Source organism: Neolamprologus brichardi, chromosome 4 (genome assembly GCF_056152115.1).
Source record: "Neolamprologus brichardi isolate AB-2024 chromosome 4, ASM5615211v1, whole genome shotgun sequence".
Lineage (NCBI taxonomy): Eukaryota > Metazoa > Chordata > Actinopteri > Cichliformes > Cichlidae > Neolamprologus > Neolamprologus brichardi.
This window is the reverse complement of record NC_142107.1, coordinates 7,035,954-7,063,730: the sequence shown is the minus strand read 5'-3', so window position 1 is coordinate 7,063,730 and position 27,777 is coordinate 7,035,954. Positions and strand designations below refer to the sequence as shown.

Genomic DNA, 27,777 nt, shown 5'->3' with positions numbered 1-27,777 from the left:
TCACTCACTATGCGTTAATAGACTCTGTGCACTGAATCATACTTGTTATTAAACTCTGTCTCTCTTCCACAGCATGTCTGTTGTCCTGTCTTCCTTCTCTTATCCCAACAGGTCGCAGCAGATGGCCCCGCCCCTCCCTGAGCCTGGTTCTACTGGAGGTTTCTTCCTGTTAAAAGGGAGTTCTTCCTTTTCACCATCGCCAAAGTGCTTGCACATAGGGTGTCATATGATTGTAGGGTCTACCTTACAATATAAAGTGCCTTGAGGCGACTGTTGTTCATTCAAAGTGTTGAATTTGTTGAAATTCAACACTCCTACTTTTTAAGTAAGACTTCATTATTAGACTGAAAAAAACCCAAAACGAACCCTTAAATCAAGGAGAGAAAATTCTTTCAGCAAATGAAAACGAAACCAAGATGATCTTTTACCAGATGATGTGGAGGAGAAAGTAGGAGAGAAACGGCTGATTCAAAGTATACCATATTATATAGTAAAACATGGTGGAGGCAACATTGTGGCTGCCAGTCACCGGTGTTCTCTCTCACACACACACTCACACACACACACACTCACACACACACTTTCTCCAAACAGACCAGCAGTGTATAGTACTTTTATTTATTCTCAAAGACCAGGATAACGCTGAGATGATCGACGCATTACAGAATAGAAATCTCTTACTGCTTACACAAACTACAAAAACTCTTCATATAACTCAGTCATTAAAATGATAGCCTTTATCAATACTGGACAAATGCATATAGTTTAAAAGACACGCAGCCACTCCCCTCTTATGAACATCATCCAAATCCTACACAATTATAGCTCTTTACACAGAAATAAGTAAAAAAAAAAAAAAAAAAAAAACCTCACAATTTCTAATTTCCAATAAAAATATTCAGTATGCTAAAAATGTGAACTGTGTGAGCAGTCATTCACAGTAACAATAATGGTTATACGGGCAGTATAAGTTACACTAATAATATGCTGCAGTTCACATTTTATAAAAGATAACGCGGGTATCGTTGAGTGGCAGGACGACACTGTTGCAAAGGGTTAAAGTTGAGTTCGTTACGGTGTGGGATTTAAGTCATATGCGTAAAAAATATACATGATATATGATGTATGTACATATATTATAATAGAACACACTTCAAAATACAGCGATTTCCAGTTTTAAAAGGCATCAGTAAGCATTTCCCAAAATGTAAGAAATAATTAGAGAAGAAAGAGCTCTATGGTGATATCCGCTAAAAGAAATCCAGTGAAATTAAGGACATGAAAAGCAGTTCAACTCGGTCTACTGCCAGAGGTTTGCTCCCGAAAACAGAGAGAAATGTATTGATTGTCGCGCTGTTTTATCAGAAGACACTTCAGTGTTTTAAACATTAGTATAAACTTTTAAAAGGCGGATAAGGAATCTTAGCGCTCCTTCTTGGATCCACACAAGCTCAGAAAAACCTACGTCCGCATACACACATGGCCATGGACGCACATGCAGTTCTCTCTCATTGGCATATGCACTTTTCTTGGTAGTAGGACATTTTATAGCATAATATCTGGGTTATAATAGCACGAAGAGCATAATAAAAGGAATAATTTACCCAAAGGCTGGAACTTTTCTTTAAGATAATAATTATTTTTTAAAAAAATCTGTCTGATTGCTTTGTGTGTGTGTGTCTCAGGTGAGGCCCTATAGGTTGCTAAAGAGTTCGTTTTTCTTGGTCCAGTCCATGGGCGGGGCTCTCTTGTTGGAGCGTTTCTGGTGGGCGAGCTCTTTGACCTGCTGCAGCGTCAGGTTCAGAGCCGGGATGGTGTCTGTGATTGCTCCCTGTTGAAAGAAAAGCAAGCGAGTAAGAAAACCAGGGAAACTCTAACAAGAGTGAGTGCTGCACTCTGTGTTGTCTTGTGTGGCGTTACCTCGGGCGGGGTGTTCGCGGGCGGGGTTGTGAGCGAGGCGTTAGACGAGGCGTTGGACGGGGAGGGGCTGATGGACACCTTCGAGTCCCTTGTCGCTTCTTTCGCCATGCTGCCGTTCACCTGCAAACACAAACGCCAGTGAGCATCACTGATGAAGAAACTTTTTCCCAACATTCCTGTCAATACCAAACCTCACCACAAGGAGGCAGCATTGGATTAGTTATTTTTTCCCTTATTAAGAAAAAAGGTACTTTCCGCCTATGAATGACAAACAGGTTGCAGGTTTTTCAAGAGGATTTTCACACATCAAAAATGTTTCATAAAAACAACTAAATACACTTCACAGCTCTGAGGTCCCTTCTTACTGTTAAATGTGTTCAATTTAGTGACACACACACAAGATGCTTTTAATACTTCTGGAAATATCTGAGGGCAAAAAGTGTTATCTAATCAGTAAAATCTCAAAGTTAATCTTTGTTTTGATACGAGTGGTGACAGGTGAAATCTGAGAAATTCTTCCTGGTTAAAACTTTCAACGTTCCCTCATTTTTCCAGCAGCGTGCAGGACTTTAAACCCTAACCTTTCCTGCAGCATAACAGGAAGAATCAGCACTAAGCCTGTAAATCCTGACTGCATTTAGGTTTTTGCTCTACAGGCCACTAAAAATATCTTTCACCTCCGTGACGATTTCTCTCTGACCCCTTGCTCTCCCGCCCCCCTCCCTCTCAGCTCTTCGACCTTTTGTTACGCAACAATACGTGGAACATGCAACTTCACCGCAGCACATGTAGATCCTGACGGGCGGGAAGTCCGGGGTCAGGCTTCACTTTTAGCGTTTTTGGACAAAGGCCCAAAGTGAAAGGCTGCCGCTTTTAAACACAGTAGCTTCTTTCAGTTTGTGCTCTTCATCCGAACCCGGCCATTATCTCAAGTCATCGCCTGATTTACATAAAAGTCTAAGGTATTCACACGGGAACGAAAGACTCGGTTACTTGAGAGGCCCTCAGAAAGCATTCCTGTGACGCAGCCACACACACACACACACACACACAGGAATTTCAAAGGAATAGTTTGATATTTTCCTAAATTTGCTGGAATACTGAAACCACTCATTGTACAGCGCCAAGATCGCAACAGCAGTCACCACAAGGTGCTTTTCTCTGTATTATTGTAGGATCTTTACCTTACAATGAGAAGCCCAACAATCAGAAAACCCTTTGAGCAAACACCTGGCAACAGTAGGGAGGAAGAACTCCCTTTTTAAACAGGAAGAAACCAGAACCAGGCTCAGTGAGGGGCAGCCATCTGCCACGACCAGGTGGGGCAGATGGGATGTTTACATGACAAAAGGAGAAAGGAGCCAGAGATAGTAGTTCAGTAAAGCAAGTTGCTGATTAGCTTAGCTTAGCATAAACACTGAAATCGGGGAAAAGACACTCAGATGACACGATGCCCAGCTATCTATGTTTAATAACATCTTTAATTTCTGAACTTTTGAATATATATATATATAGAATATATAACATATATACGTATATGTACACACACACACACACACACACAATAAAATGGTATTTAAGGTGTCTTGATTGCTCCTCATAACATGAAATACCACAATCCACCTTAAAACAGTTGGTACCTGCTAGCTATGTTCAATGGCATTTCAAATTTTCTTTATTATTCGTCATCTTAACCAGTAAAGATAAAAGCAGTCACAACAGGATTTGAAATTTTTAAACAATAAAAGTTAAAAGACTAAGAACAATGTTCATATTTCCTGCCTCCCATTTCTTATTCCTTGTGGTGGCGCTTAATTACTTTTGATCCGAGGCCGCTCTGTTATAGATACCATTTATAAAAGACTCAACATTTCCTGTTTCCACTTCAAATTAAAAGCTCTCCAGTGTTTCAGTGGACAGAAACTGTGCGCCTGTGTGGAGTTTGAAAGTTCTTCCTCCTCCTGTGTCATATGTGGGTGGTGTAGATGTTAGATAAATATAAGGCAGGTACAACAAAGAGCTGTGTGAGTAAGCAAACGTGGCTTTCGGAGTAAAGCATAAAGTTTTTTCCTGCGGTAACAAAGTGAATAACGGATTTCTCGTCTAACTGGGAGTGTGTTCGCTCGCCTCCTGCTGTAAACGGCGACTGTTGTGTCTCAGCAGCATTACACCCAAATCCTCCGGCGGGATTTACAGGAAGCTGCGGCATTCTCCACGCCTCAGCCTAAAGTGCGTAGGAAAAAAATCCTATTGTCGGATTTTTATTTTGTACATTACTCTGTCAAACTTTTGCAAATAATTTGAAGTTAATGGTGGCTGACTGGGTGGAGTTTTCTACAGGAATTACACACACAATTACAGGAAAGTGCGATTAATAACTCATTTCAGCAGCCTATCGATTCTCTCGTGTGGCGCAGCACTCCAAAACAAAAGCTGAATGCTGCTTTCCTTGCCTGGCCTTGGCCCGCTGGGTTAAGCAGCACATGAAGAGCAACAGAGCATTTAAAGCAGGAGCACTTCTTGTTCTTGAGTCTGAAAAAAAGACCTTACCCTGCTAAAGCAAACCTCTAAGTGCTTCTAGTGGGTCTTACCTTCTCCCCCATCCCTCCGTTAACGATGGGCTCTGGCAGCGGACCTGTCAAAAACAAAATGAAGCAACTATTAATCATCAGCATCAGCTCTCAGGCTCCCTGCCGTGGCACTGTCATTATACCTTCTGTCCTTCAGAGCTCCACTTTCCTAGATCAAGAGTTCCTCTTAAGCTCAACTTTCACCTTGCCAGCACCTGCTCTAGATCATCTATAATTCACCAGTGGGCCATCTCTTCGATGAGATGGTCCTCCTCCGATCAGCTATCTTTCAAAAAGTTGAAGTCACATTTTTCCCCATGTTTATTTATTTTTCCCACAAACAAGATTCAAACCACATTCCCATCTCTCACCCTTACCTTCCATCCCTCCGTTTCTCTGCACAGCCAAGAATTGCCTTTTTGTTATTGTAGCTTCTATCAGCTGCTCCTTCAGAGCTAATCTGAGATTTGAGGCTTCAGGTCTTTGCTGTGTGTGAGAGCGTGTTTGCACCCCTGAGTCTGAATGGAGCCTCTCCAAGTCCTAATACAGATCCAGCTCCAGGCTGAGAGGCCACTTGGAGCTGGCACCTTGGAAACCAAACAAAAGGTGCTGGCCAGCAGGGCTGCAGTGTGTGTGTGTGTGTGTGTGTGCGCGTGTGAGAGAGTGCGTGTGCGCTGACACGAAGAGTCGGTGTAGGCAGGTGCCCTCTGAGTGGGCAGCATGTGAAGAGAAGTGCAGGCAGTTACCTGGGAAACACCTCACTGGAATGTTTCTCCTGTAGAGCGCTATTATTTTAATCCTGCTCTCGGTCTGACTGCAATAAACCAACTACAATTATTTAAGCATTGTGCTAATGTACAATTTTGCCCCTTTATGCTTTTACTCAAGTTCATTTTACAAAGAAACTCAAATAATCATGAGACATTTAATACAAACATCAGGTAGAAAATAGATTTAAGTAATAAAACAATAATTTAGGTCATTTTTAGCAGAAATATCAAAGACTTGTTTTGGTTTCTCCCTCTTAAATTAAAGTTTTCCTTTTTTGCTGTGATGCACAAAAGTAATCTGAGTATCTTTTGGATTTTGAATCTAGTCAGACTAAACAGAATCTGAAACAAGCTTTGCTTCTACTAAACTAGATGATGTACATTAATCTATAGCAGGTTTGTCATATATACCAGCAACTCAGGACCTTGGCCCTGACAGCTGACCCCCTCCCCACTGAGCGTGCCCAGGCTTTTGCCATGCCAACAGCCGGTGGCATCATGTTAATATGGGGGGGAACTCCTGTGGCAGAGTGGCACTCAGACGCTGCACCACAGCCGGCCACACACCCACACAGAGCACCAGCTGTTGCACCATGGAGGGACCCCGAGTCACAGGCTATGCTAGTGCTCCCCCTGGGGGCTTGGGTGGGTACACCCAGTCCTGAGAAAAGTTTGAAAGTCTTCGAGCAATGCCTTAAGGAATTAGAGGCATCTCTCATGCCTGTAATTATATTTAAATATTATTGCTATTACTCCTCTGATTAAGGACAAAATGTGCTGACTTTTTTTTGGGTGGGGAGGGTCAAACTATCCACTTGTGGTTTATTTAAGTTGCTTTGTAATAATAAACTTTAGAAGAGAGACTTCAGCATTAAAGCCTTCAGTTTTTTTTTGCTTAGGTTGATGTTTTCAGATCGAAAACATGGGGGGAGATATCAGGAAGAGGCTTAGCATCTCTGTCTCTCTGTGATCCTTGGCAAAAGAATAAAGACAGAAAGACACGAGCGAAGAGAGGGAAAAAAGCGGGGTTTTAATGTGCTGCTTGTTTGGGAAGACAGAAGGAGAAGGCTTTAACATGTCTGATAAAGCAGCTAAATGCACTCATTTGCTCCACCCCTTCTGCACAGCTTGTAAAGCCTCACAGTGAGGATGAAATCGTCCTCTCACCAGTCAGGTGCTCAGAGGTGGGGGTGACCCGGCACCTCTTGAAGAAGGCGTCCGTTTCGGGGTCCACCACCAGCAGCCGGGTCTCGTGCCCGCCGGCTTTAATGGCAGCAACGACATCTGAATGCGTCTTACCCTCCACCGACATACTGTTCACCTGAAGAAGACAGAAAGAGGAAAAAAAGACAGAGAGACATTAGGAGAATGACATAAATGAGAGATTTACACTTTGCAAACCCGACTGCAAACCCTTCAAAACATGACCAAAAAAAGTCCTCATTGTTGCTTTTCGTGGTTGTCCATCTTCATTCCCACACAGAAGTGAACAAACTTCATCACTGTCAGGTATTTTTCTTTTTCCTGAATATTATCGGTTTGTTTGCCAAAGGCTCCAGGGCAGGAAATCCTGTGTGTCCACACACAATTGCACACGCACAGACTTTTAACAAAGAATCCTGAAACTTTCCATTATCTCTCATATATATGTCTGTATATATTTATAAACTCTGTTTCCTACGTCACTGTGACAGTTGCCCTTTAAGTCTGGTATAAGTGTCACGTGTCTCCCAGAAGACCAGCTGACTCCTCTGGTGTAAAATCTCTATGGGAAAGCATGTGAAATATGAAGAGTGTGTGTGTGTGTGTGTGTGTGTGTGTGTGTGTGCGCGCGCGCTTAGGTCACAGGGTGGATCTGCACGTCAAAGCCAGTCCTACAGAGGAAGCCGGACAATAGCTGCTCGGCCAGTAACAGCAGTAACAATGGCTGTCGGCTCCTCACAAAGCCCCGGACCTCAGTGGGTGGTGTGGCTGTCTGGGGCACCTCTCAGGGACTGGAAGCCCCTCTAAAGACTCCCAGCAGACCCTGTAGTCCTTTGAATCCTTCTCTCCTTTACTCCGTTATAAATTCTATTCACTTTCAAAGGGAGAGGAGGCGTCCTTCACGTCAGAAGACGATACTTTGCTCTGATAGTGTTTTTAAGTACTGCACAGAAAGAGTCCGTTCACTCGGACCAGATGTTGTTTCCTGCTTCTCATCAAACTGTATAAATATATATTTTTTGCATTTATACTATGCAGATCATACAAAGAGGCCGTGTCTTCACTAATGAGGCAGACCGACATCAGGCCTTTTTAAAAGCCGATTATTTCAGTGTGAGGCTGTTACAGTCGAGCCCTCTGAAGGATCAAAGACCTCACACGGCGGCTGTTAGTTCACATCATATTCCTCGAAACACACAGTAAACTTTTGGAGACGATAACAACTCTTCAGTTCTGAGTGCAGTGTTCACACCTCATTTATGCGAATACCGTGCGGTGAGAATGTGGGTACCTCATTGTGAATAATTTAGTGTGTACTTATTTTGTCAGGCTATTATTATTTTTGTCTAGGTAGTGCATAAAGGTCTGCTTTTGCTCATCTGATCATTTCTTTTATGCCTTTGCCTGGCTCCTTTACTCTGATTGTTTACAGCTGATAACATCTGCAAAAAAAAAAGGGGGGTTTCTAATTTCTAATTTCTACATTTCATAAAGATGAATGCAAACAGAATTTCATATGCAGATGATAAATAAGGGTGACATCATTCTAATGAGTGCCATGCTTACAAACAGATTTATAAAAGGTGAGAAAAAAAATGATCTGCATACTTTTGTGGATTAGTTTTCTGCAGGTATGGTAGATTTGGTCAGGGAGAAACCTTAAAAAAAAAAGAAAGATGCATTTTAGTATCATGCAAAGTCTGCACGACACTAAAATACACTGATGTGAAAATAAAACGGGCAACGGTGCAGAGAGAATTCACAGCGAGTGGATGCTCTGTGTCCTGCCACCTTCATGACCTGTTCAGGCTCCCTGTCCTAAAAACAAACCAAGTTTTTCCAGCAGTGAGAAAGAAATGACCTCATGCAATCCTGCACACACGAGAAAGACTGCTTCAGGCCGTGTTCTCCTGACATTTTGGGGAGTTCACGTGTGAAGGCAGCTTTAGTTTGGTTTTTTTTTGGAGTTTTTTTTAGTTAACCAGTCTGTTTATGTAATAAGTTATGTTCCATCCTTGAAACATAGATTCATTTTTGCATACGCTGTAGGCAATTCATTTGTGAAATTTCTTCCCTCCTAGATATTTTGCGATAAGCTGTAAGTGGTATTACTGCATAGTGGATGTGTTTAGAAACCACAGCAGTGAGTAAAGGTCACATAGGCTCTGGTGGCTCAATAACTGCATAGTTTAAACCCTCCTGACTTTAACATCAGCACAAAAAACTGTACTGGGAGCTTCATGGCAAGGGTTTCCACGGCTGAGCAGGCAAAGAGGAAAATGATACTTACTAAGATTGCAACACATATGACAAACATTTTAAATATAAATGAGATAACTTGAATTATTGAACGTGAACAAAGGTCTCCATCTCCAACCAGGCTTTAGGTGAGGCCTGATTACAAGCTACACAATTATTCTCTATTTTTATCCAACTACAAAGAAAAACAGTGGAGGCTGTATAGAGCGGAAGTATGGCAGACTAATCAGGATGCAATGCAGGGATATTTTTAGGGAGCTTGAAAGGCTCATAATAAGCTGCTTCTCATGAATAACGAAGCACTTTGTAACTATTTGGCACCTCTTTCTAAAATTTTCAAACTTTTCAAACTAGTCAGATAATATTTTTTGTTCCTAGCAGATAAAAATGTTTTATGTTACTGAGATCCAGCTCGCACGCTCTCACTTTACCTCTACGATCCTGTCTTTGGGCAGCAGGCCTGCCCTTTCTGCTGGAGAGTCTTCATCCACAGCTCTGATGTACTGTCCCGGCCGCGCCCGCTCACTGTGCAGGTTGAAGCCATATCCGCTGGTGCCTCGCTGGATCACGCAGAGACGTGGCCGCAGTTCAGCGCGCACCTCTTGCTCCTGGAGGGAAAGACATCGGATGTAAACAACATGTATGTGACATGCGCAGGGTATAGCAACATGTTTATAAAAATACCTCCACCGTGGGTGTCTGTTCAGCAAGAACAAGAGGCACAAAGATCACAGAGAGCTCCAGTGAGTCGTTAACCATGAATATAAAGCCCAAGTTGAACATGCAGCTGCCTGCTGCTTTGTTGTCCGCTGTGTTTTTGATAATCGAGAGTAAACTACAGCCGCTGTTTCAGCCCACGTGACTCTGTTTGCTCAACAGGAAGGAAAGGGGTCTCAGAGGCATGTGATTGGAGGTCTGCTGGGAAGGTTTTTTGAGAAAAACCAAGAGAGGCAGGGGGGTGGCTCTAAGGAAGGGACCGGTTCCGGTCCACAACCTAACTCATTTCGGGGTCTGCAGGACAATGGAAGCTGGGTGTTGACCTCTGACCGCCTCCCCTCTCTCCCATGTCCTGTCCTGTTTCTGGGATGGCAGGAAGAGTAAGAGCCATATTGTCATTCAGGGGAAAAAAAACAAAAAACTGGAGCTCGGTCCCAGAACCTCCCTTCCGCTGTATGGATGAAGCAGTTTCTTTATTTAGCAAAAGGAGAACTTTAAAGGCTTTGTCATCAAAGAGGTCAAAACAGCGACGTACAGGAGCACTGGTCAGGGTAATCTTTGTCACCGTGACCAAATCTGACCCGACACTCCCTCCACATCAGAGCGGCTGTGCTGTGCTCCCCTGCCCTTGATCAACTGTACACTGGAAGACAATGAGCCAGCTCTATAAATAAAAAGCAGGTATGAATGAGTCGCTTTTCTGCAGGAAGTTCTTGCAGAGGCCTTATTGATTAAAATCCCTTTTAAATATTGCTGAACAGTGGACATGATAATAACCGAGGCAGTCTGACTCAACAGTTCCTGTCATAATAAAACTCCACAGCAGAACCGAATGACTTCACTGCATTATGTAAACCAATTATTCTGAGCCAGCGTGCATCCCACCTCCGCCACCCCGGCATAAAGCGCCTGAAAAAAGATAACATCGATCTTCCAGGTGGGAAACATGTTTCATGTCAAGAGACACGTGTTTCCTATTAAAACCTAAAGGGGAGAAAAAGGAACTGAATGCATGTAAATTATATACAAAATAGAGGAATTAAAAAGGAAACTATGAACACTGGTGGCTCCAAAACAAGGAACTTCCACATCCTAGAAATCACGTGATCTGAAAACAGCAAACCTCCTGCACCGCACTCGTGTTCATCAGCACAGCAACTTTGCCCACTTCAGGGAAACAGGCGACGAGTACAACAAAGAGTTAATGCATCGTCTGAAAAATGAGTTTCATTTGAGGGGGGAGTAATGCATAAAGATGCTCTGCCTCCTGCGAGCTGTTTGTGTGCTGAAGCAGAAAAAGGTTAATTTCTGCAGAATTATACCATTTATATTACAGCGTCACGTCTGCCTTGAAAGCACAGCTTAAACTATTAGGGGGAAATGTTCCCTTTTTATTTCCATCATAACATTAGATGAGAAGATTAAGAGAATCTTGTATGCATGTGAGCTGTAAGAGTTTATGATCATAAATAGAAACAACAATTGGAGCTCAAACTCAATATTTACCACCGCCGTTCCATGTTAAACTAATAGTTTAAAATCCATCGACTGGCAGTCAGCCCCAAACATACATATTTATCATTTCCTTTCCACTCCATTAGTAATCGTTTTGTATACACGTTAAAGGATAATGTTCACTTGAATAATGCAAGAAACTGTCCTCCACAGGATGTGTCTACACTAAGCTACCAAGATAGTGCAACAAAAACAGGATACGTCACACCACGCACAGAGTTGCAGATACAGAACGATGTCTTGAATGTGAAGGCACTTCTGTAAACTGCGCTGTCTGTTCTCATCAGTGCAATGCAGACCGGCCATCTTTGTCTGTTTCGAGAGCCCCATCGTGCAGCAGAACGTGCATGCTACCGATCAAATGTGCTCCCGATAAGAGCAACCGTTTCATCACGCTGCGAACCAAATGCACAAAAAAAATTTCGCGCATTGCTTAACCTTTATCTTCTGGAGTTACACCCAAGCTAAAAGGAAAAGGGAGCCCTCCCTTGCAAGTCCTATAAATTTAACAGAGGCTTTTAAAAGTAGAGACTAAAGGGAAAATTGGAGACCGCGTCTGAATTGGTGGCTCGGCGTTTCTTATTACTGACCTTCCCTCATTCTGAAATCCTGAATAAGAGCTCTATGCGCTGTTCTTCTGTGCGGTGGCAGAGAGAGGCTTTATCTGTATAAAAAGGCTGGCTCTCACCACAAATGTGATTACAAGTTATCATCTACTGGATGTAAGAGCTCTGAGTCTGTGTCATCCACAGTCACTCAGTTCACCATGTGCCATTTAAAAGAAGGAAAAAAAACTATCGAGTGTCATTCAGACACATCAAAGCGTCAGACGGGCCTGAATCTCATCATCTGGTGCTCTGGCTGACATTAGCAGTTCCTGCTTAGGGAAGAGAGGGCGAGAGAGTCTCTGGCAGGAACAACAAGGGAGGATTTGTATCAGAGAGGAGTGGAGGGCCGAGGAATCTCCACGCGGGTCTGAAATCTGTGGAATCTGCTGAACACACACGAGCCAGGAGGACAACTGAAGATGCCAAGTGTGTGTGTGTGTGTGTGATTATGCTGCTGCTGCTACGCTTTACTCATATTACTTGTTATCAGTTTCACTACTGATAAAAATCTGATGATCGGTTACAAAATGAGGTGCAGATACGCTGGGCCCACAGGACTTAACATTCATGGCATGTTGTGTAAACTCCCTCACTCTCTCATACTGCTGCTCTTCCTGGTATAACCAGCTGAGACTCGTGGTTAAATCAGAGTGATATGCTGAACTGTGAAGTTGTGTCTTCCCTTTCAGGCAGACTCGCTCTTGGCCTGAGCTCAGCTTAGATTAGGAACATCTGTGTAAAACTTTACTCGGATTAGGGCACTTCCCAGTCCAAGCGCATAATATGTGGTAGGAAAAATAAATTAATCCAATCAAAGAGGTGTCAGACATAAAGCCTGCTGGCCAGAATTGGCCCTGTAAAGACTCCAATCTGGCCTACTGCACGGATTTAGAAAAATGTGAAAGCTGGGATTAATTGAGGACTTTTAACTGTATCTTCATAACTTTAACAGCTTTGCCTACTGATACAGACCTCCCCCATGACCATTCATAGTAAACCAAAGTAAATAAGTAATAGATAAAGAATTAGATGACAGAGAAATTACTGTTTTCTTTTTTACCATCTACTAGAAAAAGCTTCCAGTAGATGGTGGCGTTTCTGTGAATTAACAAACAATTTGTGTTATAATTACAGGACAGTCTAGTTTCAGATCTTTCTCTGTAATTTTACATTTGTTTCTTATAACTGAGCCCAGAGTGCTGTAAATGATAGTAGTAAGTGATTACTTTCATTTACTACAGCAGTTTTTCTTTATGAAGTACAGTTTCAAAGGTTCTGAGATGCACTGTTGAAATTGCACTTTTTCTTTATATCAAGATATCTCAGGTTCAAGTTCTTTACACTAAAGGAATGGAGAGTTTCACTATTACAGCCCATTTAAGCAACGTCCAGGACAGGAAAATAATGCCTAAGTAAAACAGTCGCTCCAAAAACAAGTCAATCCCAATATACTGAAATGTTAAAACACCCAGTTTCACAGAAAAATCCTCATTTTCAGCTCAATTGAATAAAAAAAGCAAAACAAAAAGCAAAAGTACTCAGCCTCTTAGTTTTCACAGCTGATGTCCCTGTCGTGACTTTTAAACCTGTTTACACTGAAGTATTAATGGGAGTGTGACAGGTTCATGCCCAGGGTTTGGTTGCACCATCACACAGTGGATGGTGTTTTCTTGTTCAGCATAAAGCTGTACATGCCTGTGTGGGCTCTCTACAGTAATCTGACTACATCCCACCCTCACCACACTCCAAAGACATGTATGCTAGGCTAAATGGTGGTTGTTAGCAAGCACCATGTCCAGAGTGGACCTTGCCTCTCTCGTCCTGTGCGGGCAGGTTGCCATCACATCAAGGTTAAGAAAAAAAAAAAGGATTAGGAGGCGTCATGATAGCCGTCTTTCTTATACAGTCTTTGATTAAATCTTATTCACATGTTACTTTACAGTCAAGTTTTTCTGTTGTGTAAACAACTTCTCTTTGGATAAAAAAAAGAGAAAAAGTGTGTCTCAAGATGAACACACACTCTCCAAGTGACACACACTTTCCCTTTAAGGAGAGAAGTGCCGAACAGGAAATGTTGACACATCTTTCCTCAGTATGCTTCCCCCTGTGCTGCCTTTACTTCTCAGAATGAAACAGAAATGCTACCAGGATGTGCCGCCGTATGTTAATAAATGAAACCGCTTTCATTAAAATGCCCAGAAGAGCCAGTCTGACCTCGTGCCATCTGTGTAGAAGCAACTGGCTGCAGATCCAAACTCTTTTCAGTCTGCAGTCACGTGTTCCTATGTTCATGTATGATGGCTATGTGGCAATGCAGGCAACTGTGCTTATTCACTGCATCAGTTTGTCACCTGTAGTGTGCACACAGCATAGAAATCAGGAATCATGGAAAAGCTGCACACATATGGGAAGGCTGTGGAAACCATTTCCATAAAAGCCCAATTTTTTTTGTTTGTTTGTCTTTTATTTTACACTTTTACCTGTGCTGAAAAAAAGAAGGAAGAAAGGAGGGCAAATAGGAAAACCTGACAAACATGCTAAGTTTGTACAACACAGAGGTGGGACTGATAAATCCCACGATACCAGGGTTATTCACAGCAGCTGTGACGTCGTATTGTGATTTCCAGCAATAAAACACTGACATAATTTCTGATAAGCGATCGAACTGATCATGAGCTGACTTTTAAACGTGATAAAATAACACGTTACTTCACATAATCTAGTAGTTATTAAACCACTTGTAGCCGCTGTTACTGAAACAGCATCAACACTCAGTTAAGTAACACTGAGCAGTCCGCACAAAGCCAAACCATTTTTTGTGGGAAGTAGGAAGGTAGTTGCATAATATTTGTTTGGATCTAGAGAAATCTCTATTGAAAAAAAAGAAAGAAAAAAAACCTGCTTCCCAGCTGCTGCCGGCTGGTTTTCACTCTCACACACCTTCTTCCAGGCAACTCGTGTGTGCAAGTGTGCGAGAGAGCTTCTATCTTGCTTTAAATACCAATAACTCCGAGACAATACGAGGTCCCATTTTAATATTCCAAAACCACACTTCTGAGTCACACGGCTGCCTCACAACGCAGCAGCTTTTAGAGGTTTCTTATCGAGCTTTTTTAACAGATCCCCCCCACCCAGATTTGCGTGGCCCTCTTTAAGACTTGTTTCTGGCTTTCCTCAGGAAGCTGTGATAACCAGCAGATAAGACATGATGGCAAAGTTCAACTCACAGGCCTCTGAGTGAACAACAGGCAGCACTTTTAAAAAAAAAAAAAAAAAAAAAAAAATCACATGGGAAGGAGATGATGCTGAAAATGAAGCTCTCTTATCTATAAGTTTTATTTAAATATGAAAGAAACTTAAACTGGCAGACGAGACAAGGGATGAAACTGCAAACTACCGCAGCAATCTTATGGTTTCGTGCTCATATTTCTGTAGAAGCAAACGTTATATTAGATGTTAGCTGACGTTAAGTAGGCAATAGTTACTCAAGCAGCTTAAAAACAAAATGGCACAAACTGCAGTTCCTTTAATGGCCACTTAAATCCGGCTTAAAACCCCAAAGTTTAAGGTAGAAATAAAAAAGTTTATAGCCACTGTTTTGCTATCTGAAAGTAATTTTTCACCGTAATAAAAAAAGTATATGAAAAGCACACTTCACTCATATAAAATTAACTCTTTAAAAGGTCACTCGCTGGAGCAGTGTGTTATTGGAGGACATTATAAGACTTTTTTTGTTGGTTTTGTACAAACTCCTTGTTATGATTCAAATCAAGCCCTATAATGGGTTTAGGTAAGGGGTGACTCACAGGATGACATATACAGTATCACTTTTTCCTATAATTCTAGTCAGTGTGACAGTAGTGGCTTTAGAGCCCTTTTAATGCTATTATCTTACAAATATTATTGCTTGTTGTGACGTTAATAGAGTGCTCACGAGAAGTGTGTGTGTTTTTATGAATGAGGTTTTCGTGTTATATTATGCCCCAGTCAGTTAGTTAGTGCCTGGTAACCTTCAATCACTAGGAAAAAAATTAGTATTCCCTGTCTGGCGTTTGCTAGAGTTCAGGTGAAACTGGTTGGAAAGAGGGTGCTGCACCAAAAGATGATGATTGCTTATGGTCACCCGTAGCTTGCACGGATGTTGCCGACTCAGCTAACCACCGAGCGGTAGTCAAACTTGAAAAAGTGAAATGGAAACGGCACTTTTTCAAGCCAAGTTAGCATCTTCCATAGAAACTACGGGTGACCGCAGCATCCTGCTAGTGATCAGGCCAACCATGCTTACCAAGAGGCACTTTATACCTCTTAGCAACCAATTTCATGCCATGACTGCCAGCAACTTTCAGCAGCCACTCAATTAGTCAGGGAATAAATATTATTCCTTAGTAACCATTGGTTGCCAATCAGTTTCTAGGACTGTGTCTAAGCAATACACTCCTACAGTTAGTGGATGTTCCTTGCTAACCAAGCTTCTTAGCATTAGCCGACACCTTAGCATTCCACCCTCCAGTCCAAATATGGTCGACCTCTTGCTTCAAAACAACAAACAAATAAAAAAAAAGCCTGTGAAGCTATAAATCTGTGGTTTGCCTCTGCTACGGTCAGCATATTGTAAAGATGAGTGCGATGGGAACGGCATTAGTTTTACAGTGCGTAGCCATAAAAACAAAGCACTGGACAAACAGGAATGTTTACCTGATGATGACATTGGAATAAAAGTCAGGGGATCATCAGAGTCATTACGATTCAACTACTCTTCTTTTTTTATTTCACATACCCAGGACAAAAAAAAAAAAAAAAAAAAAAAAAAAAAGCCTGCATGTTGAAATTTCCTATTACATACACTGTTCTCCTACCTAAGCAGCTGCTGTCGACTGCTGATGACATCCAATAAAACTCAAGTCCTGCAAATCATCAACTGCAACCTGTCACACTCAGATGGGCTCTGAATGCAGATGTCATCTAAAGCGGTCACTCTTTCATCTTTTTGCTGATTGCCTCATACCCCCTGTCGTTTTACTAAGAGTGGGGGAAGCTTTCCTATGAGTTTGGCCTCTTTGATCAGTATAACTAATAAGCACTAAAACGACACGCTGCCAGGCATCGTGGTTACACAGTGACGCGACAAACTGCTGACCTCCCGGCTCCTTGTGATTGCCATGTGTAGTTTCTAACGGCGATTAACAGCCTCAAGGGCAAACTTAATTAATGTTTGATGCAAACCTGGTTCCTTTTTAACCACGGCACAAGTTTTGTCCTCTTGAGTGTATGGAGCGCACCACTCTCTCAGGCGGGATAGGGGTGTTGGGTTTCAAGCTGGATCATTAAACCAGCTGGGAGGCAAGCGGAGAGCTGAACAAAGCACCCTACTGTCCCCCCCACTTCCATTTGAGGATGGGACAAACTAGCTGTACAAAAGATAGCAAAGAAAGGTTTTACAGTGGGTTCCCGTTACGATGAACTCTTTGGGGGAAGTCCTGAACACAGAACGGTAATGTCAGTCAACACAGCAGGGGTACGCGCACTGATAAGATACCAGAGGGGCCTAGACTTCACTTCAGCGTCTTTGAAAATGTTAAAGTGAAGGTTCTGGCTTTGCTCGAGAGGTTTTTGTTGTTCGTCCACTCTTCAGTCCTCAGTTTTAAACTCATAGTTGCATCAAAACAGCCAGATGGTTTGTTCCATCGCAAATCAACACGGTTTTATCTACTCAGCCAGTCTTCCTGTCCTTGACCCTCCACCCCTGCATACCTTAGTGCCGCACGAGCCCAACAAACCAAGTCTGACCTCTCACGTACAAATATGCATACATACACAGCAGTTGATGTGGTTATAAGAAAATGCACCAAGAGGAAGGGAGGAGTAAATATAGAACATGAAAAAGGTGTCAGAGGGCTTTACTTTTAAATTTGGCTCTCACAAAGCAGAACATGCAGATGTGAGTCGAAGCCATACGATGATGAAATCACCTTATATAGTACATATTGACGACAGCCTGCTAGGGAAAATATTTTGAACTTCATTATCTCATCTCATGTATTCAGTGTGTTGTACTTTTGTATGTGAGACTGTATAGTAGTGTGCAAAAGTCTCAAGCCACAACTAATCTCTTTTTATTTTGCTGTAGGAAAATGGGAAATAGGTCCAGTGATTTATTGAAACATGAGCAAACACAACGAGTTTGAAGGTCAACATTTGGCATGACCACCTCTGTTCTTCAACACAAACTGTCTCGTGCAGTTTTGCCATTTTTTTAAGCAGTCGTCAGAAAAATTTCTCCAAGCTTTTTGAAGAACATTCAAGAAACAGGACATTTTTCCTTTTTCTTAAGGACATGACTTTTAGATGCTGTTCTAGGTCTGCCAATTGTTTTTGTTTTGTTGTGTCCTTCTCCAGTGTCCACTTTCCTCAGATTTTTCAAGCACACAATGCACACCCTGCTGAGATATGCCAGGTTTGCAGCTAGGAGCTCTTTTAGAATCACCTCATTGGTGCTAAAATGCTATTTTAAGCCCGTGAAAGTGTGTTATCTTTGATATACATATCAATCGTAGATTGAGCTAAAGAAATGGGAACAAATGATGTGTTTTTTGTTACACTTGAATAATACACAGGTTGTTGTTAAGTGGCTTGATAAATAAATAAATAAACACAACAAAAAAAAATATATATACACACACATTAGTCTGAAAATGGTCAGGTATAAGTACTGGACTGAAAATGAGTGAAAAAGCATCCAATGTATGAAAAAAAACAAAAAAACAACAACAAAAGCTTCAGAAAGCCTGCAGAGCTACTGCTCAAGGCCACATAAAAAAGTCAAAAAGAAATTCTGGCTCATTGTTATCACTCAAAACATGCCAAGGGGCTGCGTCACATTATTAAAGCCACACTTAGTTAAGAAAAGCAATCTTCTAAATGCATTTCTCTCCCCTCTTGTCTCTCCCTGACAAGTAAATGTAAGCAAGCTTTAAAATTAGCCCAGGAAGGGCTGTCTCTCGTCAGAGCTGCACAGGAAAGGTCTATTGTATGTTTGTCATGTGTGCTAGCCACAGAAACACTATCACCATCATCATCATCATCACAAGTAACCAAAATTGACTTTGAGCCTAAAATGTGAAAAACGGTTCAGAAAATTGGAGCCAACCTCTTAAGATGACCTCGCCAACAAGATATATTTAGGATTTTATTTATGAAAAAGGCAGCGTGAGATTGTTTAAATGGATATTAGCGCTGCTTAAGTGTATTAACTCTCTCTGAGGGTGGTGAGGGTGGAGAGGTCCTTGTGCTTTTGGAAGGGGGTTTATTTCAGGGTGCACAACGAGTCACTTCCCCCCCGCCCCCGGCAGGGCGCGGCGCCTCGGCTCATTGTCCGGCCGGGGTGGTGAACCTTCGCCAGAATGGAGAGCGAAATGGAATGTGACATTGTAGAGTCTCCATCCAGTATCCCACGGGACCCAATCGCCAGGCAGCGACCAAACCACCCACACACCCACGCAGTAAGGGTTCAGGTTCCACCCCTGACCTGGGCCACAGTGGCCTTGGCTGTCGGGGACAGTGGCGTCGTTGTTTGGATGGTGTCACAAAGGTTTCAGTGAAACAGAGCGCTGTTAATTGCGTGATACACTGACGCCACTGATTATTTATTACCTCCACGATCAATACAACAGTGTGCTGCTGATCCAACTTTACTGCAGACGCTTACACTGGAGTGCTGTCTGACAGTTTTTTCCTTTTACCAGTTCATGATTGTCTGACATTTAAACAATGGGGTATATGAACATGTGCTGGCATTAAGAAAGCTAATGCTCATTTACCCTGATGGCCTGCGGGTTAAAAAAACGAAACCGTGGCAATTTCCCAGGTTGAGGAGTACCAACGGGGCCTTTGTTGCACGCCCTCCAATCGCTGCTCTCTACCTTCATTTCCTTTCCTTGGGCTGCTGTTTGCTTTCCTCACCTCACTCTTAAACAGATATTGCAACAAACTGCAATGTGACTGCCTTGCAAAACATTCCTGATACTCTCGTCATCTTGGGCAGCATTATGTGATAAAATACTTTTGAGTTTCATGCGATTCCCACCCTTAAATTACACAAAAACAGCGTCTCAAATGAAAGCTGCCTGATAATAGATGAGTGAGTAAAGTGTGCTCAGTGGTAGCGCCCAGCAGCAGTTACTAAAACACTAAATGGATCCATATTGCTATTTTTGGTTATTCACTTTAACAGTTTTACTTAACATTATAGAGGCAATTAACCAAGATATTAATACTAGAGTGCAGAAAACTGCAGTTCCTTGAATGACCACTTGAGCTTAGCTGCGAAATAAGAGTCAGAAAACATAGAAAATATGTTTGGTTTTTTTTGCTGTCTGTCTTAAATAAAAAGCTTAAAACGATCAGTTACTCAACTCCCTTAGTTGTGCTGCAATAGGCTTAAACTACTGGGGGCTTTCTTTTTAACTCACTATGTGTTTATATAGGACTCTGCATTTAATCATTACACCCTGACTTACGAAATTAATTCGTTCCCGAGGGTCTTTCGCAAGTCGAAAATTTTCGTAAGTCGAAGCACCCATCGCGCCTTTTGAGTGAACGATAGGCTATAGGCTAATTACTAACTGCAACAACAATACGTAGTTCAAGTGGAACAGTGAAGCACAAGTACGAAAGCCAATGGGGTTGTCACATGATTCGGAAGGCATTGTAGGCATTCTGGGCTCAGCCAATCAGAGCCAGCAGATTTCGTTACGCGGTCATTTTGCAGTAACAGGGGCAGAAATATTGCCGTTAAGTGCCTTCATAACTTGAATTTTTTGTTAAATGGGGTATTCATAAGTCGGGGTTCCACTGTAGTTATTTCTATTAATTATTTATTATTACTGGCTCTCTTCCACAGTGTGTCTTTTTTCCTTTCTTCGCCCATCACCTCAGATGGCCCCGCCCCTCCCTTAGCCTGGTTCTGCTGGAGGGTTCTTCCTGTTAAAAGGGAGTTTTTCCTTCCCACAGTCGCCAAAGTGCTTGGTCACAGGAGTTTATTGTTGGTGTTTTCTCTGTATTATTCCAAGGTCTTTACCTTACAATATAAAGCAATATGAGGGGACTGTTGTTATGATTTGGAGCTATATAAATACAACTGAAGTGAACTGGATTGACTAGATTTGACTCAATGGCTCATTGGCAACTGCCTGATACAATTCTGTGGAGTGTGGGTCATTTATCTTTATGTAGCTGCTACAGACGACCATAACAGGTCATGAATGTTTCTGCTGCTGTGTCCACATTATTAATGATTTGTTAATATTGCACTTCTAGTTTCGCATAAACAAACACACAGCGGGAAAGTCGTTAAGCTCACAAATACAGAGATCCCCGAGATGAAACATGATGAAGCGCATGACAACCTCCGCCCCACATATCTAGCAAACAAAAGGGCAGAGAAGGGTGACTCCCGAACTTTCTCACACAGGGGCGTGAAAAACCAGCTTGCGCACACACATGAAAGCACCCACACAGAACAAATAGAAACGCAAAGACATGCCCGGGCGCATGAGCAAACGTCAGTCGGTCAGAATGAATCACGGAGAATATCTGATCCTGTCAGACAAACACAGTGACGCGCAATTCATTGGCCAAACACAGCCTTGAACAATACCTGGCTTTGTCACAATGATAATCAGACTGACTAACATACAACTTATCAGCTGGACGCACTGTTTACTTAGAACCACAACTCAGTGTCCACCCCTGGGAGATCCCTATTCATCTGGGCTGCATTAGCACTCGTAATGTTGCATGTATGTGCCCTTTTCACTGCCAAGCAATGGTGAGATTGCTTCCACAGCGTTTAGACCACAGTTTACTCTACACTAAGCTGCTGAGAGTCTTCTTGCTGCCCAAGACGAGGGGGGGTTTGGGTGGACGGAGGATCACGATGACGAGGTGGTAGAATCTCTCACCAACAACAATGACAGGAAACCAGCACAAACTTCCCAGGAACTGAGCACAGGCCAAGACTCCACTAGACGCCCGCAAGCAGCCAGAATCACAGCCCTAACTACGCTGGCTCAAAGAGTCAGTGTAGGTGTGGCCGTTTCAGCCTCAACTGCATGACAAACGATCACAGCAAGCTGACTACTGATCTATTAAGAGAAAGTTAAATTTACCCAGCATCTGCCTCTGAATGCGTTACATCACATGTCAGCGAATGAAAGACAAATCACGTCTTTTAAATGAGTAGATACAAATCACAAAACCTTTAGTGAAAGCGAGAGTTTCGTGTCTTCGCTGAAAAAACTATTAAAAAGAGCTATGCAAATCCAGCACTGCAGGCCACACAGTGGAGAACATACAAATATAGATTAAGTCCTCCCACACAACATGTTATCCTGAGAACTGTTTTCTCTAAGTACGGACTGCATTAAAAAACAACACGTATGTTCAGGAAAGGTCTTTAATGAGCAGGTTTTATATGAAAGTCCAGATTAGAGGAGAGAGAAGTGACAAACAGCCAGCACATCAATAGACGAGTCCCTTTCTCGGCTCAAATTAGGCTCCTGCAGTCTACGTGGTTTCTGTCGGCTGTACTTACACACACACACACTTTCCTCTGTATACAATCTCAACTACGTTCAGTCAATTACATCCGACACTAGCGGTCCTGCCTCTCCCTCTAATTAGTGTTTAAAGTCGGGCTTAAGCAAGCAGCAAGCAGTCAAGTCCTTAAAATATCCCACTCCCGCGCTCTCTCTCCCTGCAGTCCACGTTAGATAAACGTCATCTTAAAACACATTCTTAAAAAAGAAAATCTCATTTTTCCACAGCTCATGATTGTATTCCAGTGAGTAGGAAAAATGACTAAGAACATCAAATTGTCAAAAATACAGCAGGTGCTAATAAATCTTTGTGTTGACTGAGCAAATAACTGGCTGATTGTTTCAGCTCCAGTGTTGATGGGATGTTATACAACCACCTCAATCGCTCAAACGCCGCCAGAAAAAATACACTCACATCCCCACAAGTCTTGCAGCAAGAGCTCAGAGGAGAGCGTATTGGGCACACTTCACTGACCTCCACAATAGCAGGGTAAAAATTTTACTGCCCGGTAAACAAAACGACGACCTTTGGAACGGCTGATGTGTTTTGCTCCCCCCCCCCCCCCCCCGTGTGTTTTTTTTCACCGCTGACGACAGCGGCCGAGCTGATCACTTCGACCTTCATCTCTGCTCATCCAGTTTTTCACACCTCGCTTTCTCACTCTCGCCTACCTTCATCCTCGCACATATATATACACACGCACCAACTTCACACAAACTGCACACAAGCGCCATCCGTGTAACCATGGAAACCGGGGCTCCTCAGCTTCCGGGGAGGGTGTCGTTCTTCGAACCCTCTTTTGTGTTGCTTCAAAGATGAAGCCAGACAGGCGGAGTGTCCGTGTGGCCGCTAAACCAACACTGTGTTTTTCAAGGTTGTGTGTGTGTGTGTGTGTTATTGGCTTGGCAACGGGACTCGAGACAGGAATGCCGGACAGGATGTAGGAAGAAAATTCCAGAAACAGTAAAGTTAATGCCAAAAACACCCTGAGGGTGCCTGTGAATGCAACGTAGAAGCAAGCAGACTTTAAACAGCATCCCTTGAGTCCAATTTGCACTCTCATACTCTCTACTGTGTCCCCAAGTTACTTCCTCAGCCTGTGGTTTGTGCCTTTACGCAAAAACAGAAATTCCCAGCTAGGCTCCCTACTCACTCCAGATCCTCCGTATGTTAAACTCTGGGAGACAGCTGGAATAAAAGATCCGAGTGGTGAGAATGAATTTGTTAGGAGTGCTGTCGTTTGTTTCCCGCTGGTTTGCGTGCCAGCATGCACCGCACTGCCACAGCTCCATTAGGCCATCTGTGGAGACTATCGAGAGTAAACACAGGAACAATCGCTGTATATTCCTAGGACAAACAACATAACTGAGCAGTGCTCGAGCGCTGTGCACAAGCGTAGGCTGTTGCTATTTTCATGTGAGAGGAAAAAAAGAATCTTAAAAAAATACCAGAAACATGTTTCCAGAAAAGTCCTGCATGCTCTGGGTATGTGAATGCTGTCATTATACTGCGGGTATAAGAGAAAAAATATATATACACATGCATTATGATAAATGCAACACTGTGTCAGTTGAGCATAAGCGTCAGATTTTTGAGAACAGATGAATAATTTCATTGATTTCATTTGGACAACCGATCGCTTTATGCTCCACTTCGGGTTTACTAAGCAGTGTAACTGGACTGCTCTTCTGGTGAAGGCATTTACAGAAAAACATTAGCCATCTATAATCAAAATAACATGGTTAATAGATCAGGTTACATATTTTTCCTCTGGTTTTGAGTGCTGTTAATCAGTAAAACAGGTTATTTTTTAGCATGTAAAAGAAGAAATCTGGCCTTGATGCAAAATTTATCTTTTATAGCAAAACCTTTCCCGAAGACTATTTATTACTGCTAGCAGTGCTCCATTCTCATAGCACTTGAATTAAGTGCGGCATTTGATATAGCAGGCCATAAAGTTTGGTTTGTGAGGCTGCAGCATTGGGATGCAGTGATTTAGCTCATATCAGACCAACTGAATTGGTTTTTTGTTTACACTGGTGACTCTGGAGTCCTTACGGGTCTATTATGGGGCCCATCCTTCTTTCATCCCTTCATTACGTCGATGACAAACCGCTCTATCAACCAATCAAGTCCACAGACTCAACAAACCTCTCTGAACTTAACAACTGTCTAATCAACACCAAGAAATGGACATGAATGCAAATATTATTGACTTTAAACTCAGATAACAGAAATTCTTACTGTTGGTCCAGACAAGTTCAAGCATCACCATACTACACCAGGTTTAATGGCTCCACTTTAATTTTTGCATTTTAAGTTTATTCCAATTTATTCTTTACTCGAGATTCTTTATCAAATCTATCGTTAGTTTATTATGTGTTTTTTAGAAACTCTGTTTATCACTGGTTCTGATAAGTATTATACAAATAAAGTTTATTATCATCATAATCTACCAACAAAAGACGGGTGGAGCTAGCTAAATTTGCAGTCCACATGGAGTTGGCATCTTCTCACACTGTCACAGCTTCGTCCCTCTGCAGGGCAATATGGTTGGCAAGTGAAGTTTGTTAGCAAGAAACTAGTTCCTACATGAAACTGCTGACAACAGAATCTGGATTTTTTGTTTCTTTGTTTTGTTTTTGAGTAACCAGGTCATGATTCCTGAAAACGAGCATTTCTGGTTAGTTTCTGAATTTATTTTTGGTTCCATTAGATGGAAAAAGAGGCAGACATCGGTACAGCTGTGGCCAACTCACGGCAAAATAACGTAATTTCAGTTTGCAGCGTCATCGCCTGTTGTTTTATCTTTTAACACCTGTGAAGGAAAAAGAAAGAAGCCGTCTCGCAATTAAGTGTTAATGGAAACATCTTCCAATTAATCAGCACTTAACACTTCACCTGCAGAAGATGATTATTATATTAAAGAAAAAAAATTCAAGCTTAGCCGGTCCCTCTCTGTCTCTTTGCGACGGCTGCTGGCTATTATGACCCTTGTTTCCACCCACAGTTAAGTACGGAGGATGAGCACCGCACACAGACGCAAACAGCCTCGGGGATAAACATCCGAGACGCTGCAGCGAGGGACACAGATGTTCCAGACTGCAGGGACCCTCGTCCTCTTGAGTGCTTACACTCGGGAAACAACAAGTGGCTGACGCAGATTGAGAATGTGTCCTTAATTTTTAAAGAGAAAAAGATCAAAGGGTGAAAAAAAAGGCACTTAGTGGGCTTCATTTTGTTTCATTTTTTTTTTTTTAAAAGGGGAGTTGGGGGACCAAACTATTTCCTGGTGATTGTTGTGGATGGCTCACAAATGTAAGTCATTTGTTTTTTGTTGTTTTCTACACTGAGGGTACATTTTTTCCTCTTTTTCCTTTTTTAACTGCTCAACTTCAATGTGTCACTGTCCTCACATTTTCAAGTAAATTCTCTTTAATGCCAGAAAACTCAAGATGATCAGATCGGTACGAATATCGATCGTTGGTATTGGTATCGTAGCAAAGCTGAAAGGTTTGGTTTTTTGTGTTAGATAACACAAAAAATGAATTGTAGAAAGTAAACATCGCAGTGATTTAGTGGTCATGAAATGTCTTCAGACTGATGATGATTCATCTCATGACACACTGCTCTCCCCTACATACGCTGCCTTTATATCTTAAAAATACTGGCATTGGCAATATAAGTCCTGTATCTCACAGCACTGTGAAAAACATTAGGAAATCAGTTATTTGGGAGAAGAAAGGCACAGTTTGAGGCCCTGTTTTCGTGATCTAAAGCCTTTCACCCACAGCAAATGCCCTGCCAACAAAGCCTGCCCACAACCTGGCAACACGTGGATGCAGCAGACACAGAGCACCTATTATCTGCATGAAACAGTACCTGGGTAAAAGCAGCGAGCTTTGATGCAGTTATCAGCACATATCTAAGTGCCATCATTGACATAGGCATAGATTGTGGGTGGGGATGCTTGGAATAAAACCACAGAAAGAGGGGCTTTTATTTTGAAAAGTTATGGGGGAAAGTTTTGATCTGTGGGAAACCTGGTGCCTGATTTTATAGTGAAACATTTGCACAACGCAGAAATTGCAAAACTTGGTGCACGAAAATTCTCGTGAAATGCGGGAATTTACCAGTTTCATGTGTCTCACCTTCTCAGAGCTGATGCTCAGCTTCTTCTCCACGTGTCCGTGGATTTGCCCGTTAGTCTCTGGGATCGGCGTGGACTCTCTGGGCGTCTCTTCAGGTGTCTCCTCTGGTGTCGTCTCCTCAGGTGTCGTCTCCTCTGGTGTCTCCTCCTGCTTCACCTCCTCCACCACCTCTTCTTCTCGCGGCTCATCTCCGTTTTCTGTCCCGTTCACTTCTCCATCCTCCTGTTTCTCCTCCACCACTACCTCGTCCTCCTCCGTCTTCTCCTCCTCCTCCTTTTCCACCACTACCACCTCCTCCACTTCTTCCTCCTCGAAGGGTAGGGGGACCCCGTCGGTGACAAAAGCTTTCAGGCACTTCAAGTTGTGCTTCTTCAGCAGCTGCTCCGTGTCCGGGTCCACCACTATGAGCTCCAGCCAGCCCACGGTGGCTCGTATCCGGGACACGACCTGCTGGTGGCTCTCGTTCTCCACGTCCTCCCCGTTCACGTACACCAGCCTGTCGCCGGCACGGAGCCCGGAGGTCTCTGCCGGGCTGTCGGGCTCCACTAACCGGATGAACTGGCCCGTCTTACCTTTCTCCCCGTGGAGGTGAAAGCCGTAGCCGTTGTCCCCCTTCTCCAGCGTGCACAGCCGGGGGCGCAGATACTGGCTTTTGCTCGGCATGTTCGGCTTCACTCGCATTCACGCTGCTGCTGCTGCTCAACCTGTTGCTGGTTCACTGTGGAAATAACTAGAAAGCCTCCTCAGGATGCTGCTGAGGAAGATTATGTGTGAATGAGAGGAACCCTCTTAAAAAATTAAAAAACACCCACCCCCCGCCCTGCTGTGGAGACCAGTCCGTGAGAAACGCTGCTGCTGCTGCTTTGCTTCTTCCTAATGTGCTCTTTGCAGCGGAGGTGGTCTAAATCCTGAGCGAAGCCCCTGCTCCTGTGCGCACAGAAGGTCCTGACCCGGGGACTGGGCTGAGGCCGATTAAACTCAATCAGCAGACGCTCCCTTTCAGTGTTGCTGCACAAAACAAGTGGAAAAGCCACTCAGGAAGAGGGAGGTGCGTTCACTGAACGGCCCAGCTGGCAGCTTCATGCAAACTAGGGGCCAGTGGAGGAGCAAATACAAATCTAGGCGCGATGATTTCCGAAAAACAAGAAGAAGAAGAAGAAAAAACAGTATTTGAGGAAAACAATACATATGAAAAACACACACAGAGTAATCCTGGGGATTTAAAAACCTGAATCAATTAATTCTTAGTTTTAGCTTTTACCTTTCTGAAGTCACAGGTAAAACATTTGTTTGTCATTAGCATATTCACTCCACACGCTGCTGTAGAAACAGTCATTCCACTAAGGTAGGGGTGGAGCCCATAAATTATGAACTGTTAACTGTATTTTCTTCAGTTTTACAGCTTTTGCTAAATTCATACTACATCAAAGTAATTAAGTAATAGAGGAACAATTAAATCACTGAAAAG

General features: G+C 42.8%; 1 protein-coding gene across 1 annotated transcript; it reads right to left on the bottom strand.

The window, feature by feature from the left end:
* Positions 1 to 605: 605 nt before the first annotated feature.
* On the bottom strand, positions 606 to 27,372 carry nherf1b (NHERF family PDZ scaffold protein 1b). The gene is made up of 6 exons (XM_006807826.3): positions 26,310 to 27,372; positions 9,154 to 9,330; positions 6,428 to 6,581; positions 4,512 to 4,555; positions 1,921 to 2,040; positions 606 to 1,831 (listed from the first exon to the last, which is right to left on the bottom strand). Exons 1-6 carry the CDS (start codon positions 26,988 to 26,990, stop codon positions 1,694 to 1,696), a joined length of 1,314 nt encoding a protein of 437 aa, XP_006807889.2. The 5' UTR covers positions 26,991 to 27,372; the 3' UTR covers positions 606 to 1,693.
* Positions 27,373 to 27,777: the final 405 nt, after the last annotated feature.